The sequence below is a fragment of the Ursus maritimus genome, unplaced genomic scaffold (genome assembly GCF_017311325.1).
Source record: "Ursus maritimus isolate PB19 unplaced genomic scaffold, ASM1731132v1 scaffold_13, whole genome shotgun sequence".
Classification (NCBI taxonomy): Eukaryota; Metazoa; Chordata; class Mammalia; order Carnivora; family Ursidae; genus Ursus; species Ursus maritimus.
In genome coordinates, this window is record NW_024423675.1 from 45,208,441 (window position 1) to 45,230,647 (window position 22,207).

The 22,207-nt window shown below is 40.6% G+C and overlaps 1 protein-coding gene across 1 annotated transcript in view; it reads left to right on the forward strand.

Annotated features, from left to right (window-relative positions):
* The window catches only part of ECT2L (epithelial cell transforming 2 like), a 69,594-nt gene that overhangs the window by 7,605 nt on the left and 39,782 nt on the right, over positions 1 to 22,207 (forward strand). The window contains exons 3-6 of the mRNA XM_008691050.2: positions 16,602 to 16,764; positions 19,958 to 20,210; positions 21,069 to 21,237; positions 21,979 to 22,117. Coding sequence (XP_008689272.1) covers positions 16,602 to 16,764; positions 19,958 to 20,210; positions 21,069 to 21,237; positions 21,979 to 22,117 — 724 coding nt within the window. The remainder of the gene's footprint in view (positions 1 to 16,601; positions 16,765 to 19,957; positions 20,211 to 21,068; positions 21,238 to 21,978; positions 22,118 to 22,207) is intronic.

Here is a 22,207-nt window from a genome sequence, read left to right on the forward strand (position 1 = left end):
AGGGACGCCGAGGCCCAGATCCAGGTGGGTTCGCGCCAGCGCCGGGGATGCGGGGAGGCGCACCTGGCGGGGGCGGGAGGGGGCTGGCCTTCCAGGGACAGCCGCGGCCCCCTACCGAGCGCTCACACTTTCCGGCAGCTGACAGCCACCTGCAGGAGACAGCACCCAGCGCCCCTCCGGAGTCCGAGGGTCGCCCGAGCCGAGCGCGTAGCGTCCGTCTGGGTCAATGTATCCGTGTGAAAGCGAAATTTTATTCTTAGAGAACTTCAGGAATTATTTTTACGGGTTATAAGAGCTGTTGAGAACTCGGGACTCACCTGAATAAATCAGATGAGGCTGAAGCTTCTAATAGGCGTGTGCTTTCACTGGCATTGAGTCCTGAGCAGATCCCTGGAAGACGCACTGAAGAACTGTGTAAAGGAAAAAAAGCAAAGTGCCTGTTATTATGGGGTTATACCAATGAATTGTTTTCATCTCGAGCTTTTCTAACCCATTAGGAGTACATAACAATGCTCATTCTTAAGAGGGCTTTGAGCGTTCCCGTTCCTTCACATATTTAGTATTTGTAACTAACTCCATGGTACATCAAAAACTCCGCTTGAGAAGAAAACAGTGTTGGTACTGTTTAGTTTAAGAATAGACATAATGGTAAAAGAGAAATAGAGGGATCTAGAGTCGTAGGGAGCCCTTTAATCCAGGTGTTTAAATTGTGGGCCTAGGATCTTAGATCCTAGGATTCTGTGAACCTACGCAGGAACGTACTCTCAGAATAAACATAAATTTGGACTTAACATGAATCTTACAAGAGGCCTTATTTTCCTCTAAAGTACTTGAACATCGAACCAAACTTCAAAATCCACAAGAGTCAGACTAGATTTGCAAAAGTCCAAAGGGAGATGTATGGTTATTCTATAATAGATGACCTTCTTGACAAATGTCTTAATTTTTTTCATGCCTTGGAGATTTGCTTATGATTTTAAAAGTTATCCTGAGTGAACGTAGTCCTATTCCAGTTTGCTAGGCATTATAGAGACTGATAATTAAAAATGTCCTATGGAAATTTCATTATGAGAAGGCAAAAGAGTTTTTAAAAATCTGAGGAATAAGTAAGGTTTCCGATGTAAGGCTCGATGATTCATTCATGGTGCACTGGGTGTTATACACAACTAATGAATCATCGAGCCTTACATCGGAAACCGGGGATGTACTGTATGGTGAATAACATAATATATAAAAAATCATTAAAAAAAATATCCTCAGGTATATAAAGACTTCATGAAAAATATGCAGTAAACATTGTTATTCAATATATAAGTAAATAAATAAATAAATAAATGGTTCATGAATCGGGCAACACCCCATCTAGCAAGCAGAGCGGCACTCTGAGAAATTATACAAAACAAAATGGAAGTAAAATTTTTATGGATGGAGGGTGGAGGCAAGAAGGTTATTGGCAAAAGAAAAGGATTGTTCCAAACAAGGTTGTTTGCTAGGGGGAAAAGCAACGTGTCTTATCACACAGATTACCTCATCTTTCTTTGTGGGATGGAGAGGACCCGGGTGAGGTGGTAAGAAAAATGTTCCTGACTGACCGGTTAAGGCCCCATTTCTGGGGGTGGTTGAAACTGCAATTAGATTGGGTATTAAGCCCGGTTTGGCAACTCGGTCTAAGTAACACCATTTGGGGCCTGTGGTTTTGGGTTTTTTAAAACAATGTTCTCAAGGTTCATCCATTTTGTAGCATGTATCAGTACTTCTTTCTTCTTTATTGTTAAATAATATTCCATGGTATGGATATACCATATTTTATTTATCCATTCCTAAGTTGATGGACATCTGGGTTGTTTCCACATTTGGGCTACTATGAATAATGCTGCTGTGAACATCTGTGTATATAGGTTTTTCTATATGGATGTCTTTATTTCTTTTAGGTCTACTCCCAAGAATGGAATGGCTGGGTCAAATAGTGACAGTGCACTCAACTTCTAATTATTAAACATTTCTTTTGAACTCTATTTATTCCTATAGTCCCTGTTCCCCCATCGCTGAACAAGCAGATGAATACTTGAGAGAATTCAGCGTTATTTGAATGTCTGAAATCTTTCTATGTAAACTAGGTCGTATTTGTGCAATCTGTGTTTTCAAGGCAGAGAAGCCATTGTTTAGATGTTTTGTTTTAAAATTTCTGAATAATTTCATTTTAATTCAGGCAGTTATAGTTAGAAAGCTTAACTAGGATATTGTGGTTTGGTTGGGACTGTGTTGTCACAGTTTTCTTTGAAAGTTTCTTCTTAATCTCGATGAGATATATTCCACTATCTAAGATCTTTCTTTCCTGTCCTTATATTCCATATTGTTAAGATTTATTTTATTATTATTATTTTTATTATTATTATTATTATTTTGGTGGGCAGCAAAACAAGGCTTATTGAGTGCTAGTAAAATTTATTGAATGAGTACAAAACTTCAAGATTTCTTACATGGAGTTTTATGATATTTAAGACATTTTTCAAAAGTTCAGCTTCTTAAGCCATAGCTCAGGCAAGCTCTTCCTCACCTTGACTTTGATGGCCCCTCTCCCGGGAAGCGTTCCCTTCGCGGCTCTCACTCCCCGCCGGCAAGTTTTACAAACGTCTATCATGGCATTTCCCCCAGCACATTATGCTTGTATGGCCACGTGTCTAAATGATTCCACTAGCGTCATCCCCCTGCCACTGGACCAGGCTGACTTTTCCTGACTCCGTAAAGGAAACTGGGCCCTTTGTGTGTTGCTCTGAGAAACCCATGAGAAGTTTGCACCCGTCTCCTAACCACACTGGTGGGACCGGTTTCAAATACTCTTGGCTCAGCAGCAGGCAACACCCCACACGAAGGCCTTTCATTCCAGGGCTGGAGCTGTTCAAACCTGTAGCTTTCCCTAGTGGGTCCCTGGGGCAACATCCATGCAACTGCCATCGCAAGACACAGATGGATTGTCTGCCCCAGCGTGTGTGTGTGTGTGTGTGTGTGTGTGTGTGTGTGTGTGTGTGTCGGGGAGAGGGAGATCACAAACAGTGAAGGATTAGCTCTCGTCATTTGTCTCCATCCGAGCCGACTGGAAACGGGGTGGGGCAGAAAAATGTACTGATCGATGCACACTTAAGAGAGAACTCCCCCACTCCCACTTATCCCCAGCCACCCTTTCAAAGCAGCCCCAGGGAGAGCTCAGGGGAGGATGTCTATCTCATCTGTGAGCGGTGAGGAAATCTGGTGTGCACCTTTTTCAGAGACGATATGCATCTGGGTTAATTTTGAATACAGAGCAGCTATGTCATTCTGAGCTCCTGAGCACCCATTTGAAAGGGGAATATTTCTGTGTGGAGGCAGCAGACCGTAGAGGGGCGCACTCGAACGCACCTAAATCTCCAAGATGAGTCTGGAAATCTGGGTCATCCTGACTCTTCCCTCTGCTCAGCCCCGTATTTTGGACAGGCTCCTTCACACAGAGCAGGTGGTTGCGGACAACCGTAATTTGTCATTGGGGCAGTTTATTTAGAGGTGGATGAAGCAAAGAAGGAAAATCCTTGGAGTAGGAGAAACCCAAAGCCCAGAGCTGTTTTATTGGGTGGGGACGGGGACAGAGGGAGTGTGGCTGGTGGGAAGGTCATCGGCTTCTGCTAGGCAAAGCCTGTGCACTTGAGCTTCTCACGCCCCGTTTTGCAAGTGGTACCAGTCTCTACGACGGTGGTGCCACACTCGATAATGTTCAGCTTGTCTTTACAGCACTTAGCACCACCCCGCACCATGCTGCGTACAGAACTTGCCGATCTGCTCTCTGCCTGCTCCATAGACTCCTGCTCTGTGAGGGCGAGAACTGTTTCTGGGGATTCTTTGTGTCCCTAACTCATAGGGCCATTGCAGGTACACAGTAGCCACTCAGTAAATGCTTCTTGGATGGATGATGTCTACAATAGTCCAAAGGACAAGAATAACAAAAAAATAATCCGAAAAAAAATTTTCATGTGTAGTTCTCTGGGAGGAAGAAACTTTTCAAGATATTATAAGTTCCCAAATATGGGAGATTACTAATATTTTGCTTCATTCAAGACTTTTGGTTAATTAATTGACTCGAGATTTCTATAAACCAATTCCAAAAGGAATTATGCACAGTAACAATACCCAAGGGTGGCGTTTCACACTGTCATCTGTGTTAATGTCACCTCTTGAAGCTGTTCATTGCACCGTATCCCAAATGCAGCAGCCCTGATAATTAATACTAACAGCCAATTTATAAAGTACATAATATTAGCTTCCACGTCTACCGAGAATCCTTTTAGCTACCAAGACTTCTCTGCATAGGAGGAGTCAAATTCACAGATACATCATTGGAAAATGGAGACAGATTTTAAGAGAACATTTGTGTCTGTTCTGTATTTAAGAATCGCTTTAGGAAATGTCCAGAAGGGCGACAGGAGAAACAGAAGTAGAATGCCCCCAGTGCACAGTAAACATTCCGTGGGTGTTGGTCACCTTTCCTCCTGCTCTCTCCATGTATTACTTTTGATGTCATGGTCAGAATGCTTTCAAGTGCAAATAACAGGAATGGAATTCAAACCAGCTTAGGAAGAAATGGGAATGTATTGGCTTAAGATTTGTCTAGTTTCAGGCTGGGCCAGATCCTTGGATTCAAACAGTGTTTCCCGGGCTGGCAGGCCTACCTGCGCCCCTCCTCACCCCACCTTCTCTCAGCTCCGCCTCCCAATGTCTGTTGCATAAAACTAAAAAGAGACGTGCAAGACCTTTACTAAGAAAATTGTAAGTTTGTGTTAAAGGATAGTTAAACAACAACAACCCTGAGTAGATTGATCTGCCATGTTTGGAGATGCCGATTCTCTCTAAATTAATCTTCAAGTTCAATTCCATCCTAGTACAAATTCCCAAATAGGATATTCTTATGGACCTTGGGAAACTGATTCTAAGCTAATCCAGGAAAGAAAATGGATAGCAACCGCTAAGAAAAGTATACATATAAAGAAAAAAAGAGTAAGAGTTACACTCCCAGATCGTAAAGCCACATTGACCCGTTTAAGAAATACCTGCAGGTCGTATCTCCAGGGCAAAGGGGAGCAAGGACGGAGATAAACAAGGACTCTGCAGTAAAAGGGCAGGCGTCTGTGAAGGTCGGGCAGATCGGACTCTCCAGCGGTAGGTAGACCTTTTCCTTCTTCAGTGCCCGCTTCAGGGGCACACTGTGGATTACCCGCCTGCCCACACCATTCCCTGTTTCTTCTCCACATTCCTGACGAAGCCCTTTCCCCCCAGGCAGTGTGTGTCTGAGAGGCGGCTTGTCACTGCCCCACCAAGGGTGAGTCAGGCTGGGACAGAATCACGATGATTCCAGCCCCATGGGGGTGTCTGGATTACGAAAGGGCGTGTAGATACTAATTCTGCCCAAGGAGACATCGGGAGTGGCTGCTAGAGAGCTTCTGGGACAGTTTTCTTCACGCTCAAAGGGACTTAAATAGGGGCTTGAGGAAGGGACATGCCCCTTTTCATCTTGTGATTTCTGTGAGGAGCAGTCCTCACAGGAGTCATTTGGAGATCACCTCAGTGGACAGGCCTAAAGGCCAGAGCGAACTACCGAGGAGGCAAAGTGAAAATACAGAAGAGCCTTGGCCCTTGATGACGTCATTGAGTCCTTGAATTCACTAACCCTGGAGTTGCTCTGATTTTCCTTATAGCTGAAGTGAAAGGCAGATAAATGGTTTTAAAATGGTCTGTTTATCTAGTCGTACCTTTTCTGATCATATCCACTCTTCAGAATTTAGCTGTGAATCAGCTACATTTAGAAAAACAAGATGCATTTAGCGGTCAGCTGATGCTCTTCATACATAGGAGGCAGCCTACTAGACTCTCACGCAGTGTCTCAGGATTTCATCAGCTCAGGGCCTCAAAAAGGAGCTACATCTACTCCTCAGAGCACCACACAGACAGCCAGTGCTTTATACTTGACTTGGCCTGAGCATCAAGGTCTGCTGCCGTGGGAGGTCAAGGTCACCGACACTGAGAAGGGTTGGGCCCATTAGAAAAACTTGGAGTTGGTAAAAACACAGACTCGGAGCCCCAGCCACAGAGATTTTGGCTCAACCCATCAGGATGGGGCTCAAAAATCCGAGTGATGTGACACACGGCCGAGTGTGACACCCAGGGCCTGGGTGACCCGAAGGCCCCACGGCTTCTTCCACGTCTCGCTTCTACAGGCAGGAGCACAGACTGCATGAGTGCCCCGCCCCTTCTATTCTCCATGAAAATTACCTGGTCAGTTTCTGCAGATGCCCTTTCTCACCTTTCTCTGGCACTGACAAGTCATTTTCAAATGTATCATTGTAAGTAACCCTAAGGTTAACGCCCATAATATAGGAAATGCTTCCCTCTGTATAACTGAAAAATCTAGAGTAGGTTTGGATGCAGTTGAAGCTCAATTCAGAGGTTCAGTAATTAAGCCAATGACTTGATTCTTTCTGTTCTTCTGCTCTGCCTTTGGTGGTCATGGCTTCATCATTATGTTTCCTCAGTTGTGTACAGAAATGAAATGAATCCCTTTGTTTGTGCGTCACTCCGGTTGGACTAGTCTAGGTCCATGCCCACTTCTGCCCATTGCTGTGGCCAGGAGATTGACTCAGATGAATTGAATTAGCCTTGATCATATGCTTTTTGGAGCCAAGAATGGAGTCAGCTTCTATAGAACCACATGGACCACCATGGAGAAAGTAAGGTTATTTCACCTAAAGAAGGGGAAGTAAATAATGGGTGGCAAAAGAGTATTGTCTGTCCATCCAGCATTCAACAAATGTTTACTGAGGGCCTACTGTGTGCCAAGCACAATTCTGGGTGCATGGGATTCAACACTAAACAGCGTGTAAAAGATTCCTGCCCCCTGAAGTTCATATTTTAGTGGAACAAACCTTGTCGTAAAAGAGGACAAGGGAACGTCCATGCCTCTCACCGGCCGTGTGACAGCACAACGTAGCACCTCTGTAAGTATCTGGGAGTGTTTTCCCTGTGTCGGAAGTTAGAGCAGTGTGGTAGATTCAATAGTAGCCTCCACGTATGTCCACACCGTCATCCCTGGAAAGTGTGGATGATACCTTATGGGACAAAGGCATTTTGCAGATGTGATTAAGGATTCTAAGACAGGGACATTATCCTGCAACACGGGCTCAGCATAACCACAACCGTCCATGCATGGGATGCAAGAGGCATGACAGTCAGAAGACAACGTGATGTCGGGAGCAGTGGGAGAGATGGAGACGTGTGAAGACTATGCTGCTGGCTTTGAAGATGGAACAAGAGGCCATGAGCCAAGGAAGGCAGGCAGCTTCTAGAACCTGAAGGAGACAAGGAGGCAGATTCTGCCCTCGAGCCTCCAGAGGGAGCCAGCCCTGCCAGCATGTAGCCCAGTGCAACTGACTTCAGACTTCTGACCCCCACAACTCTGGGAAACTAAGAGTGCACTGCTTTGGGCCACTACATCGGTGGTAATTGTTAGAATGAAGAGGAATTTAAGATAAGCAGTGAACTTCTATTTTTATTATTTTTTTCATTCTTCATTCTAACATACACATATTTATTTCGCCCCCACCAAGTTAGAAGCACCATACCAGGTGCTGGGGACAGAGCAGCAAACAAGACGACCACTGTGCCTTCTTTCCCACAGCTCGTAGTCCAGTGGAAGAGAAAGACTGTAAATAGTGAGTGAGCCCCAAGATGGATTGAGTTTGAGCCTCCGCAAGAATGGAAACACAAAACTCATGCTTAGATTACATTAGAGCGCACACAGAGTGTAAGGGATACTGGTTTCAGCAAAGGATAGGAGAAGGCAGGAAGGATCTGGAGAGCTGAGGGAGTGGGGTAGCTGCCTCCCACAGGCAAGTGTTTGGGCAGTGGGAATGGTCAGCCTGCTGGGGAGGTGGAGGGATTCTGTCAGTATTCCAGGAATATCACCCTAAAATAAACTATCATTACCTTGTATGGTCACCTATGTTGTTGCAAAAACAGCTTTCCACTAGCCACGTAACAGATCTAGCATGCTGGTTCCAGATACGATTTCTTGCTCCTTCCCCAGCACCATATTGCTTCACTGGCCATAAGTTATACCATCTGGGTCATACAGGGGAAGTCATACAGCACTTTTATAACAATGACAAGTCTGTGCACATGCCTCTTCCTTTATTTCCCACAATCCAAGCAGGCTTGGCCAGCGCAATAGGTATCAAATAAATAGCTACAATGGTGCTAACTGACAAAGGAAAGGTAAGGCGACCTCACCCAGTCCAGGGGATCAGGGCCGCCGCCTTCCCTGAGGATCTGGCATTTTGGCTGGAGTCTGAAGGATGCCTGGGAGGTTAGACAAGCAGAGACTTGGAGGATGTTGAGCCACATGGCCGGGACAACATGTGTGGAAGCCTAGGGCCTTCTCTATCTATTCAGTAATAATACCAGGCTTTTGGGGAAGCATCGGAAAATGTGAATAGGCAAAAAGAGTAGAATATCAATCACCCATAATCGCACCACCCAGATAGAACCTTCTACTTTTTATGCTTCTGTGCCTCCATGTAACTATGAATCAGAACATACAAATTATTTTAAAATCTTTTTAAAAACACTCTCCAATCACCCTTCCTTGTTGCTTTCCCCACACCCAGCTTTGCTCTCTCCTTCACTGAAGACTACAGCACATGGTTCCCCACTGGCTTTGTTCCCCAAACCTAGTCATTATTCTGTGCGACGCTGGCATCCATGTGGAAACCCACCCACTACAGGCCCCGGCCACGCCAGATGGTGTGTGTAAAGCCCCCAGACAAGACCACGGGGGCTGCCCAGGCGACAAGAAAACAGGGACCTCAGCCGACTCGACTGGCCCCTCTCGGCCACCTCTGCGAGTTCTCCTCCTGGTCATTTTCATCACAATTTGGGCAGCTTCTTTCTAGTTCTTATCAGAAATGTAAGAGCCGAGAATTAGATTCAAGTTCCGTATTACTAAGCCTTGTTATTTTTGCAAAGTACACATCGTACATTCAGTAGCACGCTGCAGAGTAGTGTCATGAATTATTTAAATGAAGCTATCCTTGTCACAATAAAGGAGCAAAGCACATTTTGTTCATTGTCTCCTTACATGTTTTTATTTCTCTTCACGGATTTCTTACTTTGTAACATTAGCTAAAATGCAATGAGCCACAATGTCATTACCACAAACTACCCTAGTTCTGCTGCTTGGGTACTAATATATATATATGTGTGTGTGTGTGTATATATATATTTTTTAATGTGACTGAAGCATTTTCCTTCTTTCTTAAGATTCATTATACTTGAATGTGTCTTTGTAACAGTGCAGAGTAGGAACAAATATAAAACATGTAGAATTGAGGTCCACTTTAAAAAGTATTCTCGGAGTGGCTGCTGGCTCAGTCGGTAGAGTATGTGACTCTTGATCTCAGGGTTGTTGAGTTCGGGCCCCACGCTGGGTGTACAGATTGCTTAAAAGTAAAATCTTTTAGGGGCGCCTGGGTGGCACAGCAGTTAAGCGTCTGCCTTCAGCTCAGGGTGTGATCCCGGCGTTATGGGATCGAGCCCCACATCAGGCTTCTCCGCCGTGAGCCTGCTTCTTCCTCTCCCACTCCCCCTGCTTGTGTTCCCTCTCTCGCTGGCTGTCTCTATCTCTGTCGAATAAATAAAAATAAAATCTTAAAAAAAAATAAAAATAAAAAAATAAAATATTTTAAAAATTCAATAAATAAAAAGCAACTCAGATTTAGTTCTTCTCCTTTGCTTGGTTGGAATGGAACAGTAGAGCTGTGGGGTGGGAATGAAAACTCAAGATACCAAGACCCATCTTTGAAAAGGAGGCAGAAAACATTTTTGTTTTGCACCTTATTTTATGGGTCTGTTTTATAATTCTAAATGAGAGCATGGGCCAGTGAAAGGAGCCTGCCTGGGACCCTAGGGAGTTAGGGCAGTGATCCAGTGGGATTAACTGTTCTTGGTGGTGTCACAGCCTCATGCAGCTTGAATGTTAATCTATTAACGATGAGAGGATCCCCTTGTGATACTTTCATCTGTGGCTACTATATGCTGCCAGTATATCCACAGCCCTGTTCTTTGCCCTCCTGGTTACACACACACACACACACACACACACACACACACACTCCCTCGACTGCATGCCAACAGGCTCATTTCATTTATTTTTTCCCAACAGATTCATTTTATTTATTTTTATTTAAATTTTGTTAGTTAACATACAGTGCAATACTGGTTTCTGGAGTAGAGTTCAGTGATTACTCTCTTACATACAACACCCAGTGCTCATCACAAGTGCCCTCTTTAATACTCATCCCCATCTAGCCCATCCCCCATGCCTCCTTCCATCAACCTTCAGTTTGTTGTCTATCCTCAAGAGTCACTTATGCTTGTTTCCCTCTCTTTTTTTTTCTTTTCCCCCTTCCCATATGTTCATCTGTTTTCTTTCTTTTTTTTTTTTTTTTATTTTAGGTAGTGTGAGTGGGAGGAAGGGCAGAGGGAGAAGGGAAGGGAGAGAGAAACCCAGCAGACTCTGTGCTGAGCGTGGAGCCCAATGTCGGTCTTGATCGCATGACCCTGAGACCACGACCCAGGCAGAAACCAAGAGTCAGACACTTAACCGACTGCACCACCCATGTGTCTCTGTGTTCTTTCTTAAATTCCACATATGACTGAGATCCAACAAGTTCATTTTATTTATTTACTTTTAATGGAAAGTTTAATATAAAGAACTACATGATAGAAGAATAATTATAAGATGTAAGGAAGCTCTGTATGACCTCCTAGGTCTGAGGGAGGACCCTATGGTAGGACAAGCTTGGAGGCGGGCTGTTCAACAAGTTCATTTTAAACCACTCTGTTTTATCTCAGGTTGTGATATAGCTGCATGCACAGGGATCAAGAAAAAGCAGTGACCTAAAATAAAGTCAGAGGAGTAGAAACACACAAAATAATAGGCAGTCATTAAACCTTGCAGACAAAGCAGGTAGCCTTTTCTTTAAAAAACCAAAACCAGGGGCGCCTGGGTGGCTCAGTCATTAAGCTTCTGCCTTCAGCTCAGGGTGTGATCCCGGCGTTCTAGGATCGAGCCCCGCATCAGGCTCCTCCGCTAGGAGCCTGCTTCTTCCTCTCCCACTCCCCCTGCTTGTGTTCCTTCTCTCACTGGCTGTCTCTCTCTCTGTTGAATGAATAAATAAAATCTTAAAAAAAAAAAAAAAACAAAACCAAAACAAAACAAAAAACCCTTTTTATTTTGCAATAAATCTTAACTTGTAGAAAAATTGCAAAAATAGTGCAAATAATTCCTTTATACTTTTCACCTGGATTCCTCCACTGTTAACACTTTACTCTTTTGTCTGTTATTCTGAATCATATGAGAATGTGTTGCAAACATGATGCTAAGCATCACACTAAGCATCTCGGTTTCCAAAAAAAAACAAGGACATTCTGCTGAAAAATCAAAGTACATCCTCCAATATCAATAAGTCAGCACTGATACAGTACTGTGATCTAATCCACAGACTCCATTTGAGTATTCCTGGTTGTTCCAACACCTTCCTTTATAATCATCCTTTCCTTCTCAGTCCAGAATCCAGTCCAGGGTGTTCTATTGTATTGAATTTTCATGTCTCTATATCCACCTCGATGTGGAGCAGTTCCTTAGTTTTTCCTTGTCTTTTATTACTTAACACTTTTGAAGAGTATGGACCTACTTTGTTGAATGACCTTCAGTTTGCGGTTGGCTGATACTTCCTCAAGCTTACGTTCCGGTTATGCATTCTTGACAAGAATAACACAGAAGGGACACTGTGTTCTCGGCAGATCACACTGGGGGCATACTGCGTCAGTTTGTACCATGGCTCGTGATGTTGACTTATCATTTGGTTAAGAGGATTCATTATTAAGTATTTTGTTAATAATTAATAGGTAACTAAAAAATCGTTGAGTGATTAATTTTAAATTAATTTAAAGGTATTGGAATCTATGCAAATACCCTGTTCATCAGATTTTCACCCACTAGTTTTAGTCTCCATTGATGATTCCCTTCTGACGTAATTATTACTGCGATAGCTGCCAAGTGCTCATTTTCTAACTTCTTAATCGCTTCTACATGTATTATTAATTGGTGTTCTGTTACAAGATAGAATTTTTTCCTTCTCCCAAGATTTATAGATGAGGCCCCAGTTAGGCCAGCAGTTTGGGTAAATTAGTGGTGAAGACTGTCTCTGGGTCTCATGGGTGTTCAGCAACTTGTTTATGAAGGTAACTAAGCTCTTTTTTGTCCCTACTTGGAGGTGTCATTTTCATTTCACACTGGAACTTTCTGGGGCTTGACACCCCCTGCGGGAATTTAGGTTATGCGTTTAGAGGTCAGAGAGAGTCAGAGAAGAGACATTGCAGAATGAGAGTTCTTCAGAAATAGGACTTTTCTTTCAGTGAGTTTATCTGTGTCCATTAGGACCTAGTAACAGGGCACCAGTAGCCACTTAGCACTGAGAAATAGTTCTATAGTCCCAAGGGCTTGAAAGGAAGGACTTCTGGTAAATACCTATTGCCAGAGTTTCCAATCAGCTGTGAGATTGGCCACAAACATCCGTAATTTTACTGAGTTTGGAGGAGATTAGGGGTTCAGGGAAGAGTTTGACTTACCAATATGTGGATTACTTCCAAATTTTGATGTTCTACTGATTCTTATTCAAATATGGTGACTTATTTGGTGGTTTGGGACTATAACAGATGCTTATTGCCAATACCTAAAAAGGGCAATCAGGTATTAAGTATCTCTTTTTTTGTAATTGGTGGCTACAGGGCCAGCCGCGTATCTTTCATGAGCCATAAAATGTCTCTTTTGTCTAAGGCCTATATAGCCCCCAAGGTGATTGCTTTGGTGGAGCCTTGGATTTTTTATTCACTCAAGATCCATTTGTGTTTAGGAGGCATGTGCAGAGTAATGTAAGAAGTTTTCTTAATGGGGGTGCTTGGGTGGCTCAGTGAGTTAAGCGGCTGCCTTTGGCTCAGGTCATGATCCCAGGACCCTGGGATCAAGTCCCTCATTGTGCTCCTTGCTCAGTCTACTTCTCCCTCTACCCTCCTCCCTGCTCATGCTCTCTCTCTCTCTCAAAAAAATAAAATCTTTAAAAAAAAACAAAAGAAGTTTTCTTAATGGATGCCATAATTTTTAAAAAGTTTTTAAACTAGATATCACACTGGAGCCTTGGTGGCTCAGTCAGTTGAGCAGTTGAGCAACTGACTCTTGGTTTTAGCTCAGGTCGTGATCTCTGGTTGGTGAGATGGAGCCCCAAGTCAGGCTCTCTGCTCAGCGGGGGTCTGCTTCCCCTCTCCCTCTGCTCCTCCCCCTATGTGCTCGTGCTCTCTCTCTGTCTCTCAAAATAAATAAATCTTTAAAATTTTTTAAAATAGATATCACATTAAGAAATTGTTGAATTTGTTTAGGCATGATGATGGTTAGTATATGTTTTTTAAAAATGTTCTTATTGTTTACTGAGGCACACTGAAATATCAAAGAAGAAATCACAAGGAAAATTAGAATATTTCAAATTGAATGATAATGAAAGTACAACGCATCTAAGTAGGTCGGATGAATGCAGTGATATGATGTCTTAGACTTGCTTTAAAATAAAATAGGAGTGAAGGAAGAAGGAAAGGGAGGAGAAGGGAGAGGAGGAGGAGAAGGAGGAGAAGACGATATAGCAGAAACAAGACTGGCTACAAGATGATAATTATTAAAATTGATTAAGGCAGGTCATAATAGTACTACAAATATTAAGCTGAAATAAATATATTTTCCGATAAAAGGAAACTGATAAAATCTGTTGTCAGAAGATGTGCAATAAAGAAATGCTAAAAGAAATTCTTCAGGCTAAGGAAATTGATACCAGACGGAAACTTGGCTTTACAAGCAGGAAGTGGTAATGTGTGGAAACCCATAAAATTTTGCAGTTATTTTAAACATATACGACTGTTTAAAGCAAAACCAGTGTATTATGGGGCTTATAACATAAGTAGGTACAGTACTGTGACAAAAGCATAAAGAATGGCAAGAACTATACCATTGCACTGCTCTTTAATTTTATATGAATATTCACTCCAAATAGACTATGAAATGCCAAAGATGCATATTGCACTTCCTAGCAACAACTTAATTGCATAATGTAAGAGGTATGCTTAAAAGCCAATAAAGAAGTGAAATGGAATACAAAAAAATTCATGATCTCCAATCAAAGCAAGAGAGAAGGAATAAATTTTCATAAAACACATGGGAAAAACAAAAAAACAAATAACAAAATCAAGACCTGGATTCAACCATATCAATAATTATATGAAATATAAGTGGACTAAACCCTCAAATAAAAGGCAGTGATGGTCAAATGAGCTTTAAAACAAAACAAAACTAAACAAAAAAACAAAAAACAAGATCAAACTGTATACTGACCACAAAGGATACACTGTAAATATAAAGACATCAATTGGTTAAAAGTAAAAGCATAGGAGAAGATTTACCATACAAATACCAAGCATATAAAAGTAGGATGGCATTATTAATAGCAGACAAAATGGAATTCAAGACAAGGAATATTACCAGAAAGATAGCGAGGGACATTTTATAAAGAGAAAAGGATCAATTCATCAAGAAGTCATAATAATTATAAATATGTATGTACCAAATAATACCATTTCAAATCGCATGAAACAAAACTGACTGAATTATAATAGAACAATTATACAAAAAATCAGTAAGAATATAGAATGAGCAATCTTCTCAACCACCTTGACCTAATATTTATAGAAAACTAAACCCAACAACTTCCAAATATCTGTTTTTGTGAGCAAAATAACTTTCACCAAGTTACATAATTTCCTAGTCCAAAAAATAAGACTCAGTACATTTCAAAACTGTTAAAATCTAAGTATATTAACAACAATGCAATAAAATTTGAGGTTAAAAAATATAAAATATCTAAACAATCCCAAAATATTTGGAAATTAACTCACTTATAAATAACTTGTGGCCAAAGAAGAAATCACAAGGGAAATCAGAATATTTCAAATTGATAATGAAAATGCAACACATATGGGATGTAGTTAAAGCACAGCTTAGAGGAAAATATATAATTTCATTTTTTATATTAGAAAAGAAAAGAAGGGGGTTGAAATTAATTATCTAAATTTCCACCTCAAATAACTAGAAAAAATAGCAAATTACTTCCAAACTAAGTAGAAGGAAAGAAATGATGAAGAGCGGATATCAATAAAAGAGAAAATGAATAGAGAACATCTATGAAAACCAAAGCTGGGTTTTGGTTTTGGTTTTGTTTTGTTTTATAAATAGTAGAATTGATAAACTCCTAGCAAGAATAACTAAGCAAAAAAAGAGAAAACACAAATTGCCAATATCAGGAATGAAAAAGGGAATATTGCTATAGATCTGATAAACATGAAAAAGATCAAAGAAAATCATAACAATTTAAACTAACAAGTTCAACAATTTAAATGGTTGTTTTGTAGATTCCTGAGTTGTTCTTAATCACTGTTTTGTTGATTCCACATATATGAATTGAGACAGTTTTACTGTTTCCTTTCCAATATGTATATTTTTTTATTTTTTTTTCCTGCTTTGTTGAAATGGCTAAGATCTCCAGTACCTGTTAAATTGAAGTGGTAATAGTGAACATTCTTGCTTTGTTCCTGATGTTAGGGGGAAGGAATTAATATTTCACCACTAAATGTGAAGTAGCTTCTATAGGTTTTTATTCTCATTGTACCAGGAAGTCATAGGGTTTTAGTTGCAGGAGTAATGTTATCTAATTTACATTTTTAAAAAACCACCTGGGCTGCTGTGTAGAGAATGGGCTCAGGGAAGAGCAGCAGAAGCAGGGAGACTATCTTGGGCCGGGCTGTTGCAGCTGTGCGGGAGGAAGGTGGAGAAGCTTTGCACTAGAGTGACAGCAGTGGATGTGAAGAGAGGTGGTTGGATCTGGGGATACGTATTGGTAGAGCTGATGGGACATACTGATTTATTGAATTTGGGGTAAAAAAAAAAAAAGAAAACCCACATTTACAGCTTAAATAACTATGTTAATTTCACATTTTTTCCCTGTGGATTTTAGATATTTTTATTATTCATCTTCCTCTTTAGAATGGATCAGTGAAAGTAGATACAGTATTTTTTTTTAAAGATTTTATTTATTTATTTGACAGAGATAGAGACAGCCAGCGAGAGAGGGAACACAAGCAGGGGGAGTGGGAGAGGAAGAAGCAGGCTCCTAGCGGAGGAGCCTGATGTGGGGCTTGATCCCATAACGCCGGGATCATGCCCTGAGCTGAAGGCAGACGCTTAACCGCTGTGCCACCCAGGCGCCCCTAGATACAGTATTTTTTAAAATCTAACCCTATGTTATTTAGATTTCATTTTTTTATATAGCTAGAAGATTCTAGAAAGAATAAGGACCAATATTTAAACTGGATTTTCAGTCGGTTTTAGATACTAATGTTCTGAACTACATTCTGTGTCTTTTTTTTAGGTTTGTCCAAGACTGGTTTTCAGAAAGGACGCAAGTGGCCAAAGTGGATTTCTCTACAGTGTTACCACGCTTCATTTCTCTGTATATCTTTTCCTTTCTGAATCCAAAGGATTTGTGTGCGGCTGCACAAGTCAGCTGGCCCTGGAAGTTTTTAACTGAACAGGTTTGTTACTTGTCACTTCTCAATAATAGGGCCCAAATACCGCTGTATTCTGTCATGAGGCAATGGGGGTAGCTTCCTTCCCTGAAGCTAATAACTGAGGGTATTTGAACCATAATTAACTTACCCTTCGGAGAAAAAATGGGGATAAATTAAATACAATAATTTATTTTGTAAGTAAGGTGACATATGCTACTCTAATAATTCATGTAATTTTAATAATCTTTAAATTACTCAATTTAATTATTTAGAAAACCTTTTATCTTGGCTAAACGTTTTATCTTTTTCATGAGAAATTAGGTAAGCTTTAGTTATTATAGGATATTATTTTACCCATGATAACTCACCTTGAAAATTGTTATACAGCCACAGCCTCCTCTGATCCCTGTTTGGCTGACATCTGTTGAAGAGATTTTCAACCTCCTCTGCCATTAATTCTGCCTCTGGCCTATTTGTCTCATTTTCTTCTTAAAGATTTAATAAAATGTAATGGCAGACAGACTTTGAGTACAAGTCAATAATTTACTTCTTTAATGTGAGCAAACTTCCCAGGGTGGGCCTCTGTTGAGCTTCTGATCCCAGAAAGTTCCTAGCTCTTTGTGGAGAGGCCACGTGCAAACCCAACCATGAGCCCTGGGTTTATAGCATTTAAGAACCTGGGCGAAGTGTTTACATATGTCTTGTTCTCTGACTTTTTACTTTCAACCTATGTCCTTATCTTTAAGGAATATGTCTTGTAAATGGATTATGGTTCTTGGTGCTCGTTTTTTAACATTTGGCAATCTTTGGCTTTTAGCTGGGGTAATTTTTCCATTTACATTTGTGTACCTACGGATATATTTAAGCTTAAATCCACTATTTTACTATGTATTTTTTGTTTGTTCCAGGTGTTTTATTTGTTTCTTTTTTTTTTTTTTGTCTTTTAGAGTATTTAAATGTTTTTTAGGTTGTTAATTATAAATTATTTAGCAGTTCTCTCATGGCTATATTAAAGATTACGGCACTCATCCCAGGGCTTTTTTTTTTTAACCACTTCTGAGATAATGCAAGGACTTTAGGACGCTTTAACTCTATCTACTCCCCTTCAATCCTCTCCCCACCCAGTTTCAACGCTGTTGTCAAATATTTTAATTTTATACACACACACAAAATACACAAACATAATTTATATATATATATATATATATATGTATGTATACACACACACACACACACACACACACACACCCCTCACAAGACTATTCTTTGATATAGTCAATATTTACTTATAGGTAACCACATATTTACTTTTCCGTTGCCTTTCATACCTTCCTGCATCTCTGAGTTTCCATTTGGGTTCATTTTCCTTTCGAATTCTCTTGAATATTTTTTCTAGTGCAACTTGCTCCTGAGATTCTCTTATTTTTGTCTGAAAATATCTTGATTTTACCTTCATATTTGAAGGATGTTTTCACAGGGAATTTGAACACTAGGTTGGCAGTTAATTTTATAGAACTTTGAAATTTTCCTATTGTTCTCTGGCTTCCATAACCTCTTTTTTTTTTTTTTTTTTTTGAGAAGTAAGAAGTTTTATTGTTGTTCCTTTAATGGTAATATTTTTATTTTCTCTAGCTGGTTTTAGGATTTTTTTTCTCTGTCTTGTCTTCTGTTTTCCACAATTTTATTAGGATGTACCCAGAAGTGTGTGTGTGTGTGTTTTTCTGTTTTGTAAAGTTTTGTGGTGATTTTTGAATTTGAGATTTAATGTCTATCAGTTTTGAAAAGTTCTCACAGACTATCTCCTTATATATTGCTTCTGCCCCGTTTTTGCTCTTTTTCTTGTGGGATTCCAATTTACATGTTAGACTGACTCACCATCCCCCACAAGTTTCATGTCCTCTTATGTGTCTTTTCCATCCTTTTGGCCTTCAGTGTTTCTGCCTGGATTTTGTTTCTAGCTTTTTGTTTACTAATTATCTCCTTAGCTGGATTCTAATTTGCTTTTAAACTAGTCCATTGAGTTTTAAATTTCAGTTATTTTATTTTTCAGTCTAGAATGTTCATTTGATTATTTTGGCCAAAATTTTTCACCTAGCTATTTAACTTCTTAGACATATTAATTATAGGGTTGTTTATTTTTTAAGTTAGTGCCTAACAGTTACAACATATGGCTCATGAGGGTCTCTCTCTACTTAATAAAAGATAATAAAAGACAAAAGGAGAAACAAACAATTGTTATCCTTTTGTGTGCCTGGTACTTTTGATTGACTACCAGATATTAGATATAAAATACTGATGCAATAATTTGAGCCTCTGGATGATGTTATCTTCCTCCTGAGAGAATTTGTTTTTGCTTCTGGCATTTGGTTAGGCTGGGAATAGATCACTTAAGTCCAATCAGAAAAGGAGATATTTTAAAACTAGTTTCAGTCTTTGTGAGAGTTTGTTTAATTCCTGACCCTCACTAATAAGGATCTCAGCTGAAAGCCTAGTGTGATTACCAGGGCTTTTCGCCTTACTGCTAAGGGAAAACCCCGAATTTAAATTTGTTTTCTCTCTTCCTTGTGAGAATGCCCAAAATTCTTTTTAGCTTCCGTGTCATTAGCCTTAGCTTTCTGCTCTGCTTCTCAGCCTGAGCTTTACTTTGGAACTGTCAAATGCCTTGAAGTGAAAAGTAATGCCAAATATTGGGCTTACCTGTTTGGGTTTCCCTTTTCTTTGGGGTTGTGGTTGCATGAGCCCTTGTTGCACTGATAGCACTATACTCCTTAATTGTTTTATAGTATTTTGTCTAGATGCTTGATTCAATTAAACCACATGAACTTTGCTGTTTTCATATATCAAAGCTGGTTGTTTATTGGCAGTATCATGTAGTGCAACAAAGGTGTTCCCAGTGGGAGGTTTGGTCTGAAACAAACTGATACACTATTGCTAGTAGCAGAATTCTCAGAATCTAGGGTTAACCAAATGCTATGGGACCACGTGTACAAAGATGACTAATACATATATTCATATATAACATATATTGTCATCAAAGACTATTTTGTATGGAGTAAGGTATGCTTCTTATTTGTTAGTGTCAAATTTAGATGACAAGTTAGCTGCACCAGAAATCTCAATGTAAAGAAAAATGATCTGCCTACCTGGAAACATTATTACTAGGAAACGGTCCTTAAAACTTTCTTGCAGTTTATCTTTCTCATTTCTTTTTCTGTAGGACTGCTTATGGATGCCCAAATGCATTAGGTTTGGGTGGTTCCTGCCCTACACGCCAACGGATCATGAGTATGGTGCTTGGAAGCATCATTACATTGCTTGTGTGTCCAGCTTAGATTGGCTAATACCAAGAGAAGCCACTGCTATCTATGGGACCCTGAATGAACCCAAAGCAGAAGATGAGGAGCTGCAGGAGAGACAAAGAGAAAAGGGCTTAAGAAAAATAATTTGGGAGAAAATTTTACTACGTAAGAGTGAGTAGCATTTTAAAATGATATTGTACCCAACTATCGTAGAAACAAATGGATTTACATACAGTTTCCCACAGAGGAGGATAGCTATCTCTTTCTGGAATATCCTATAGGTAGCATTCTCTACAGTATACTCGGGACAAGCTATTCCCCCTCCCCGCCCGACCCCCTGTATATTTCAAGTTAATGAATAAGAGAAAAAGATTTCAGATGAAATACAGAAAGTCAAATATCAGTGCCTCCATTATTGCTCTGGTTACTCTCAGGTTTATGAGATGAAAAAAACCAAACAAGGAGAGGGAACTATGAGTGCAGGCAAAAGCGAGTGAATAGGTTCAGGACAGAAGAAATGGGATTGGTGACAGAGGGGGAGAAGTGAAACTGGGAATGGAAGCAGGAAGAAGGGCATCAAAAGAAAAGTGGGAAGGGAGGAGGGATAAGAGCCTCTCTCAGCGAACCTTCTGATCTGCACAGTGCACGACAGTGAACAACGAAAGTGCTTTGAGTCCTGCCATCTCTTTTTCCCCTGACTCACTCTCTGTGAGATCGCGACAAATGGGAGATCACTTGAAGCCAAGAAGCAGGGCAGACATGGATGTGAAGCCTATAAATCGATTAACTGGTTTCCACAAGAAAAGAGGTGCTCGTTCTCTGAGCTTTGTTTCTTGGCCTGACATGACTGGTAACTTCCAGCCACAGCGCTGAGAGGATAAGAAATCCAGAGTCTGTGAAAAGGGCTATAATTATTGCCATTTGGAATGGTGCCCTGGTACAGCATTATTTTTGATGCCTTTATCTATGTAGACTTGGCTGAGAGAAGCATGAAGTAAACAATGGAGACTGCTGCTGTTTGTTTTTCAGAGGAGTTATTCAAAGTTCGACCCCCTTGGGTGAGCGGAACACGCTGCTCTGGATCGTTAAAATCCAAATGCCAGCCACGTCTCTCCCAGGCTCTGAGGGATCGAGTGGGATTACAGGAAGCTTTGGAGAAACAGCTTGTTTTGGCATCCTTAGAAGCTTTGCCCAAGCGGTAAGCAAACCTCCATGTCCTGAAGGCTGAAGACCATCCCATGATACCAAGAATTCATTCTAGAATAATTTAGTTAACACGCAGGGAGCTTGTGTAATTATCTGGCTCATATCCTATGAGATGGCAATAGAATTAACTCTTTAATCTTCAAGAGCAGTGGTCTTTGACATGTTTTCAGAGGAAAATCTCTAACATTCAAATTTCAAATATTCTCGGCCCTGCAAAGAGGCTGTGATGTAGTTCATTTTCTGCGCAAAGCTATTGAGCAAAAGTAACATTTTTTTCAGAATTTTTTTTTTTTTTTTTTTTTACGGAGTAAGTGTATCCAAACGGGAGTGGGGGGTAAGGGCAAGAGAATAGAGACATTATTTAGAAAGCTGTGAGGACTAGATGATCTAGGAAATTTTAAATCTCTCAGCTGTTCCTTTTTAAAATGTCATTTTGAACCCCAAGTATGTTACTACATTCATTTTAAGTGCTCAACAAAAGCTAAATAATTCCAGGAGACCTTTCCAGTATCCCGCGGATGGAGGAGGAGAGGCCCAGAGGCCAGCTCTGGCCTCACCCCAACCAGGAGCCCCATTTGCTGCTGTCCCCAAAAATTGCAGGGAGAGATTGAGGTCCTAAGGCCACGTGCCTCGTTCAGTATAACTGATGCTCAGACAACATGTTGGTGCTCAGTTATCAAAATCCAATTAATAGAAAATTTAAGTTTCATGTATTCCCTTCTCTTCCCTATAGAAGCAATGTTTCTGGAAGCCATTCCTACCCTTTATTATTGAAGAAAGCTTGGCATGGAGTTCATAAATATGATGACAGCTCTTCATATGCTTCCCAGCCCCACTTCTTATTAATATCATCTCGGATTCCTGCATTCGAGGTACAGAGTATGTTAGGAGGCCTGCCTTTTTCTAAATTGGGTTTTGTTTTTTTTTTCATCTACACAAGAGGATGTATAGCAATCTTTTGG